This window comes from Hippoglossus hippoglossus, chromosome 9 (genome assembly GCF_009819705.1).
Source record: "Hippoglossus hippoglossus isolate fHipHip1 chromosome 9, fHipHip1.pri, whole genome shotgun sequence".
NCBI lineage: Eukaryota > Metazoa > Chordata > Actinopteri > Pleuronectiformes > Pleuronectidae > Hippoglossus > Hippoglossus hippoglossus.
Window position 1 is genome coordinate 28225197 of NC_047159.1, and position 9283 is coordinate 28234479.

General features: G+C 40.8%; 1 protein-coding gene across 1 annotated transcript; it reads left to right on the plus strand.

The window, feature by feature from the left end:
- The first annotated feature begins 769 nt into the window (after positions 1–769).
- LOC117767878 (Golgi phosphoprotein 3) lies at positions 770–7841 on the plus strand. Its single transcript, XM_034595845.1, has 4 exons — positions 770–1216; positions 2517–2648; positions 3416–3530; positions 6337–7841. The coding sequence occupies exons 1-4, from the start codon at positions 1007–1009 to the stop codon at positions 6759–6761; spliced, it is 882 nt and encodes a 293-aa protein (XP_034451736.1). The 5' UTR covers positions 770–1006; the 3' UTR covers positions 6762–7841.
- Positions 7842–9283: the final 1442 nt, after the last annotated feature.

Sequence of the window (9283 nt, forward strand, 5' to 3'; positions counted from 1 at the left end):
CTCACTTGAACACACTCATCACTTGATGGTGGCAATATGGTTTGGAACCTGGACTATCTTTTCCAACAGGTTGTAGAGTGCAGTCTCTATGTGGTCTCAGTGAGACCCAATATGGTCAAGGCCCAGTAGGGACAATATAATGCAGAATGAAAGTGAAGGAGGTGATATTGAAATTGAATGAATAGATACATAACATTACAATTCAACCATAAAAGCAGGTGTGTTGTGCTCAGGAGAAACTCCACAGAATAAATGGTGCAAGGGCGCCAGTCATCGGACTTGCTGGGGTATCTGAGTGGGGACGCTTGAATGTTAACTTTTTTAAAGAGATATTTTTTAAATTCTTTGAGCACCATAAAAGACATTCATTTCAGAGAAAGATTCTCAAAACCTCAGAAAGCTTTCAGAGAAGTACAGTATGGTTAGCTGATCAGTTGTGTGAGTATTGTGAATACTATAGGCAGTATAGTACAACTATTATAAAAAGATATAGTTATTTATTAATCATTGTAATTAAATATCTTGTTAAAGTAACCCAATGACTCAGACAGGGTTTTCCCACTTAGAGACTACTGTAGATTGACACTATGTTGATAAGATGCTGTAAACATTGTAAGCACATTCATTGTTATTATGCAGAGTATAATTTCTTACATAATAGTGTAACTCTAGTAATACATTTTGACATATACTGACCTATTGTTCGGTGAAGGTTAAACTTACTTGGTATTCAGGTTATCTCGGCTTCTACCTGCTGGATAAGTTCGGTACAACATCAACCACACGGCGCCATATTAGATTGACGCTACACTGCTGCGGACCAAGTCGGGGAAGAGGGACAGTTTTCCAGATGTCCAGGGTCCCCAGGCCGCAGTAGTCAGTTTGCAAAACACAGAAGGTAACTGGTATATGGTTGACATCAAGTAAGTGGAGTAAACATCTCGGGCAGCGTCGTCCGGGGCGTCTTGTTTTCGTCGTCGTCGTTCAGCTCACTCGGCCGGCAGACATGACTTCCTTGACTCAGCGGAGTTCGGGCCTCGTGCAGAGGCGGACCGAAGCCTCGCGCAACGCCGCTGACAAAGACCATCCGTCCGCCGAGGAGGACCACGAGCCCGGGCGAGGAGACGAGCAGGAAGACGACGATACCGGAGACTCCAAAGAAACACGTCTCACCTTGATGGAAGAAGTGCTGCTGTTAGGCCTGAAGGACCGAGAGGTAATGGCAGATAGTCCCGGTCTGTTACGCTGTAAATGTAAGAAAAACATTCACGCAATACGATGGGATGTTGCCCAGGCTAACGTTAGCTATGATGTTCCCAACCAACATAGCTTTAGTTAACGTTAGCAATGGTTGTATGCTCCGATGCTAGCTGTCGCTAACAACAACTGGCGACAATCGGCATTATTGTGTCATAAAATGACATTTGGTTGTTATCAGTTAAGCATATGTTGTCTTGTGACAGACGCTGTTTATTGTGGTATTGGTGCAGTTGACAGAGTATGAAGAAAATGATTTACAGTATGAAGTCAAACTCAAAACAGACGGGTTAGTGATGGCAGTCTAAATGTTAGTATCCAGTGATGTTGAACAACGTCGCACAGTGGGTCCATTCTCCTGCTCAACGTGACCTTATCGTTAAATAACCAGAAGAGCCAGATAGAGATAAGAAAGTAAAGTTACTCTTCGAATGTCTGCCAGGGAATAGGGTTTGTTGACACTGATCAAAAAGACACAAGTCAAAGTGAAAACTAGTGTTTATATGTTCATCCTAATTAAGTCAAATATACTGCTATATCATCAAAGGTGCAGCCACTTATAGAGGTTTTTATTATCATTTGAATTGAGACCACCCCCCTCCAACCATGGTGTGCTTTTGTAATAACAAAAAGGCATGTTTATAAGTTTCAACAGGTGGGAGGTCAATTTCCTTTAAAAGTACCTATTCAAAAAATGACCTGATGATGTAGACACATAAACATTTCCTGACAAAGCTGTGGAATTTACTCTAAATGATTGATCGGGGATAAGTTTGTCATATGCTTTAATAATAGTTGGATCTTTCTTCAATATATTTTGACCAGACTATTGCCATGTGCAAGCTGATACTGTCAGTATCAAGCATGAGGCAACATCTGTTTGGTTTACTGATGGACATGGCTCACATTCTAATTTGCAGTAGTCAGTCTCAATTTATTATCCAGTCTGTATTCAGATCCCTAAGGAGCAAACCCATTTATAAGGGCGTTATTGTCCGAATGTAATGCCAGCTGTAATGTTTGGTTCAGTCAGTAGAGATGTGGTGCCAATCTTCTACAAAATGTGTTCATATTGTTTCGTCTGAGGGTGCTACACGTATTTGTGACTGAAAGCACTTTAAGTTGTTACTTTCTGTGTTTACTCTGATTTGACTCACCAGGGCAATACACATAACCATCAGGAATACTTCTGGCTGTCCGATTTGTAATTTCATTGGAACTGACAAACCAGGTCCTTGGTGTGTGTTTCCACAATGTAGGGCTACACCTCGTTCTGGAATGACTGCATTTCATCCGGTTTGCGAGGGTGCATGCTGATTGAACTGGCCTTGAGAGGACGCCTCCAGCTGGAGACGTGTGGCATGAGGAGGAAAAGTCTGCTGGCCAGGAAGGTAGGACATTCTTTCTGCTTATGCTTTTACTAGATAATTTGCTCAGAGAAGGTTTTTTTTGCCATCTCCTTAACCAATGTGGGCTAGGGCTTGAGCATGTCAAGCATGAAAATGACTTTCCCAAAGCAAATTCATTCACTCTCTTTCACTCTGCAACTGACTTATAACAACAACCTATACACATCGTAGCTTGTAACTTGCATAGCCTATCATCATTATGGGTTACACAAAATTAAATTGCAGAGTGAAAGAGAGTGAATAAATTTGCTTTGGGAAAGTCATTTTCCATTTTATTATTTTAAGGACTACAGACAATTAATTGACAACAGATCTTGTATTTTAATCAAGCAAAACAATGTCCTGTTTATCAGGTTGCAGTGTGTCTTATATTAAGATTTTTGCATTGTAAAGCCCTATGAGACAAATTGTGATTTGTGAATATGGGCTATACAAATAAAATTTGATTGATTGATTGATGTTTTGACTGTTGGTTGAACAAAAGCAGACATTTTAAGAGTCAGTCTGGGCCTCAGGGAAAATGATGGGCATTGTTCACTGTTTTCTCATTTTATAGACCAACAGTAGAACAATCAAGAAGATATCGATCAACATCAAGAAAGTTAATTATAGTTACACATCTAGCTGAGTGAATGAACTGCATGTGAATATCAGTCAGTGATGTGAGCGGGGCCTTGATAAATTCTGCAGTGATTTCAGCAGCTGTCCTCTGATTACTACACGTTGTAACTGTCTGTCATCATTCGCAGGTAATTTGTAAGTCAGATGCTCCAACAGGTGACGTGCTACTGGATGAAGCCCTGAAACACATCAAAGACACCCAACCACCAGAAACTGTGCAGAGCTGGATCGAACTGCTCAGTGGTGAGTTCAGCTGCATCACAGCCTCATTGTGGTGGTGTATCTGTACAGTAATCTAGAGAGAAAACAGATCCATGCTGCCTCCTTCTATTTGTACAGTTTAATTTTGAGCTTTATGTCACATGTGGTTTTAAGATTAGACTGTAAGTGTACAACTTAACTTCCAGTTAGGTCTGGAAATATTTGGAAAGCGACACAATTTTCATAATTTTGGCCCTGTACGCTACCACAATGGATTTGAAATGAAATAATCAAGATGCTATTGAAGTGCAGACTTTCAGCTTTAATTTGAGGGTATTTACATCAAAATTGGAGGAAGGGTTTAGGAATTGCAATAATTTTCGTACTTCAGAATTCATCCGGCTGCTTCCGTCTTCTGTCATATCATCAATAAACACTAGTGACCCAGTGCCATTGGAAGCCATGCATGCCCATGCCATCACACTGCCTCCACCATGTTTTACAGATGATGTGGTGTGCTTTGGATCATGAGCCGTTCCAAGCCTTCTCCATACTTTTCTCTTGCCATCATTCTGGTACAGGTTGATCTTAGTTTCATCTGTCCAAAGAATGCTGTTCCAGAACTGGGCTGGCTTTTTTAGATGTGTTTTGGCAAACTCTAAGCTGGCCTTTCTATTCTTGAGGCCTGTGAATGGTTTGCACCTTGTGGTGAACCCTCTGTATTTGCTCTCGTGATGTCTTCTCTTTATGGTAGACTTGGATAATGATACGCCTACTTCCTGGAGAGTCTTCTTCACCTCACTAGATGTTGTGAAGGGGTTCTTCTTTACCATGGAAAAGATACTGTGATCATCAACCCGCTGTTGTCGTCCGTGGACGTCCAGGCCTTTTTGTGTCGCCGAGCTCACCAGTGCGTTCCTTTTTTCACAGAATGTACCAAACTGTTGATTTGGCCACTCCGAATGTTTCTGCTAGCTCTCTGATGGATTTTTTCTTTTTTCGCAGCCTAAGGATGGCCTGTTTCACTTGCATTGAGAGCTCCTTTGACCGCATGTTGTGGTTTCCCAGCAACAGCTGCCAAATGAAAATGCCACACCTGAAATCAACTCCAGACCCTTTACCTGCTTAATTGATGATGAAATAACGAGGGAATAGCCCACCCAATAAATACCCTCAAATTAAAGCTGAAAGTCTGCACTTCAATAGCATCTCAATTATTTCATTTCAAATCCATTGTGGTAGCATACAGGGCCAAAATTATGAAAATTGTGTCGCTGTCTGAATATTTTCGGCATACAATGACACTGAGTGCTATTTGTATGAATTATGAAAACACATTTTTGTGTACAATATCATACACCAACTGCCTGTTAAACAACAGCTGATTAGACATTGTATTTTGATCACAGTGATTTATTTTTTCTGATCAGCTTTAAAGTACGAACTTCTGCATGTGTTGGTCAGAGGTAAGGCTGCAGCAATGACAGTAAAGATGTTTGTCACCAAATTATGCTTGGGATTTACAAGCACTAGGAATTAAACAAGGAATGAAACATCAGTGTTTTGGGCTCAGGTCAGGTGGGTGGCTGGCAAGTATCAGGTGCGTCCCGAATTAGAGGGCCAGCGTTTTTGTCAAAATCTGCCTCCCTGCCCAAGATGATAAAAACATAATCTTTCTGGGCTTTCAAAGTCACTATGACTGAGGGATCAGATGTAAATGTTTTGAGAGATTTCCAAGTAATAAGTTCACAATGGCTGTCATTCTTAAGCCGTTTTTAGACAAGACTTCTGGAGGATGTCCGGAGAATTGGGTACGGACTTACTCCGGAGGTTGGCTTACACATGCACAACGCAGCAGGAAGTTCTCTGTTCAGATGTGTTCAAAACAACACAAATCTTCAGAGCGTTCAGGCGAGAGGTGGAGCAGCAGGCAGAGGCAGGACGTAATGTATAAATTCCACAGCAGAGATGGCAAATGGTCTGTATTTATATAGCGCTTTTCTTTTCACACATTCATTCAGTGCATCTATTAGCAGCACAATTTAGTTCTATGATGGGCAATTCAGGGTTCAGCATCTTACCCAAGGACACTTCGGCATGCAGATGGGGAAGACTGGGGATCGAACTGCCGACATTCTGGTTGGAGGGCCACCGCTCTATCCCTCAGCCACAGCTGCCCCGCATCACATGTTTTTTGTTTATCACCAAAAGCTCTCTTGACATCTTTACTGGTGTCTTCTACATGTATGGTACTGCTTTTTCATCCTTAGATATTTGTTTTCTGGAAAACGTCCGCAGAAAGTCCAGAGGCTTTAACTCTGACATTTGCATTCACACATTAAGCCAGTCTAGAGAATGTCCAGCGGATGTCTGGAGTTGACTGCAAACCAAAACATTTAAATATACATTAAAGTACAGCATTTAGAAAATGAAATGTTGAAGTGTACTGTATTTGTATTTACACAAGCAGCTGTGTAAGAAGCCTCTTGTGTGTGATTCACTGTATTTTCACGTGTTTTTTGTTGACATTGTTTGCAGAGGACAGCTCTGTTGGAGAAGAATGTGGACTCTATTTTGAGCTTGACTACTTTCTGTGTATGTTTTTAAAACCTGCGTTCGAAACAACAGAATATGGCGGCATATCCACAGCTTTAAAAACACCCATGTGTATGTTTGTTATCACTTTGACCCAGTCTCAACTGTTGGCTTCTTAAATACCATAGGGATATGGGTTTGCACTTTTCTCATGTAAATGCAGAGTTTCAAATTGAGTTCCACACTTCAGCCTTTGTCATAAGCATGTTGTAACATCATTGACTTTCGCATGTTTCCATATGCTCATCTTTAGGAGAGACGTGGAACCCCCTGAAGCTTCATTATCAACTGAGGAATGTCCGTGAACGGCTGGCCAAAAACCTGGTGGAGAAGGGTGTCCTCACTACTGAGAAGCAGAACTTTCTGCTTTTTGATATGACCACACATCCTCTGACCAACAACAACATCAAGCAGCGCCTCATCAAGAAGGTCCAGGAGGCTGTACTGGACAAGTGGGTGAATGACCCTCATCGAATGGACAAGCGGATGCTCGCACTCATCTTCTTAGCTCATTCCTCCGATGTCCTGGAAAATGCCTTTGCCCCACTGCTAGACGACCAATATGACCTGGCCATGAAGAGAGTGCGGCAGCTGTTGGAACTGGAGCCCGAGGGGGAGAGCATGAAGGCTAACACCAATGAGCTGGTATGGGCTGTGGTGGCTGCCTTCACCAAATAAGTTCACTACAAAAAGGACAGCAAAGCAGTTGTGGCATTCAAGTGGCATTGTGCATTGAGGTGGGAATCACAATACTGACACCAATATGGTGACTTAACTGACTTACAGTTTACCCCAGCCTGGACTTTTGGAATGGGCTGCGCTCTATTCTTGTTCCTGTCTATCTCATTTTCTTTTACTTCCAGATAACTGTCCTTGTTAATCCGCCATGGTCCCTTTCCCCACCTGTCCTTTATGTGTTCACTTTTGCTAAAAAAATTAATAATAATATGGAACTTTAAATGAAGTGGTTGGTGATGATATGGGTGTGGCTGAAATCGAGATGTTGATTTATATCCTCTTTCTTTTCTATGGGGTATATCTTTAACACAGTTCGAGGTACGGTATGTATGGCAGATGTTACTTGAGGTACCATCCTAACACACCTAATAATACATAGGCATGAAAGTTTTTAAATCGGTATCTTCTTCCAAATGTGATATGTAAGGATATGATTTGTCACAGCATTGTTTTACTTTTATATCAAGTACTGGGGAAAAACTAATATGGTCAGATCCAAAAGTTTCTAACTAGTACTGTGAACTTTCAACATTTTTAAATTCCAATTTTTTACTCTGTCCATTTTCTTAATCCATCTCATCCATCCATTATAATGGATAAATACACAAGATTGTCCCAGCTACATAGAAATGTTGCCAGTATATAACAGGGCTGACACGTAGAAGCAGAGAAACATTCAGACCTGCAGAGAGTTTAGAGTTTATAGGTCACCTTACCTGCAGGGTCAGGTCAAAGGACCATTGAGGAAAACCACAAGGGCACTTGAGGGAAATTATACTCTGGGCTGGGCAATTAACCAAAAATTTATCCAAATGACATTTATAACCTCTAACCGACTTAATCTCGCTCATGTCGGTTAATTTGGTTAAGACTATACCCAATGTGTGCATTCACGAACTGTCAGGTCTCTTCTACATACCTTTTGCTGCTGCGGTCCGGGTACCTTGTACCGGGCCGTCCTCACATTGACACGTTAACAATAAAAACACTTATCAGAAGTTATTAGGACACGTACAGGACTTGGAAGATTACTGTGTGTTTGTTTGAGTCCGTCTAGAGTTAAGGAGACTTTAAACACCTTGAAAAAAGGCCAACATTCTCTGGGCACGCAGGTCACCTGCTACGCACAACACAATGCATAATGTGACACGCACAGCCAGGACATCAGAGTTAAAGTGACCGGAACAATCCGGATTTGTAATCCGACATCGATTAATAACTAAATAAATGTGTGAAGAGAAACTGACACACACACTCCTGCAGACATAAGAGACGTTCTTCCAGCAAATTATGATCCAACGGGATGTTTTAACTTCTTTGTTGCAGAAAAAGCGACACCCTGTTTTGATTTAAATGTGAATTCAGCAGGTTACTATAAAGATTAGTTCTACATGTGAATGATTCGAAAAGAGCAGATGAGCAGAATCGTTGACTGGCGCTGAGTAATGTTCCTCATGCGTAGGGGTGGTCAGATCAAGATCCGGTGGGGGGGCATAAATTAATTGATCGTAATAGAGGTAAAGTTTGAAATAATCACGATATTTATTTGAAGTCATATCGCCCAGCCCTACTAACCATAGAGCCACTGCGCAACCTGAAGGACCATTCCTTCTTGTTAAGGCTATATGATTTATTCTTTTTTGTAAATTACCTAAACAAGCCTAAATGTGCATGTACAGATAATGGAAGATGGAAAGCTGACTTGTATGATGTGCGACATTCCATTTACTTCAGCTCTATTCAATATTTGGAGAAAAAAAATTCCATTAATAGACTGGTTTAAGTTATTGTGCAAACAATTGTTTAGATGAAATAATATAAATCGCTCACATGCAGAATTGATATGGCTGATAGAAAAACAGTATGCAAGCCCTGAGAAACTAGGGAGAAAAACATTTGCATTTGCAAAACCAGTTGTCTCTCCTGTGTTTAGAAGAGGTTAAACAAAGGGTTATTTGCACTACTGTCACAGTCTAAACAGGCCTGAAACCATTCATGTCTTCTAGGTGATTTTTTAATTACTCCATGCATAACCTATTGAGTGTTTTAGCAAGTTACGTTACATTACTTTCAATGGAAAATTTAAATACATGAGTTGCTAAAGAAAGAAATTGACAGTAATGCCCCATACTCGCACAAAATATGTAACTTGTGTTTCTAGTGCATGTACAGATTAAAAAACACCTGGAAGAAAAAAACGAATGCCTTTAGTCCTATTTTGACTGGGGAGCACCCAAGCCTCTTGAGGCCAAAACAAGTATTACAAAACAAAAACGTATTCCTCACCCATTGCTAATTCAAACACTTAGAAAATGGATCACCAGATTCATTCCTACTTGCCTCTCAAAACCCCTGTAAAAATATTATGATTGGGGGGGAAAAGAAATGCACTACACATTAAATGTTCAAATGATAATATATTAAGCTATCATTAGTATGAGACTCCAAGACAAAACACTCAA

Bases quoted from the DNA above. Each gene is read 5' to 3' on its own strand.
- LOC117767878 (XM_034595845.1), top strand. From the start codon at position 1,007: ATGACTTCCTTGACTCAGCGGAGTTCGGGCCTCGTGCAGAGGCGGACC. The intron at 1,217-2,516 runs GTAATGGCAGAT...TCCACAATGTAG, and splicing joins TAGGCCTGAAGGACCGAGAG to GGCTACACCTCGTTCTGGAA. The intron at 2,649-3,415 runs GTAGGACATTCT...CATCATTCGCAG, and splicing joins AAAGTCTGCTGGCCAGGAAG to GTAATTTGTAAGTCAGATGC.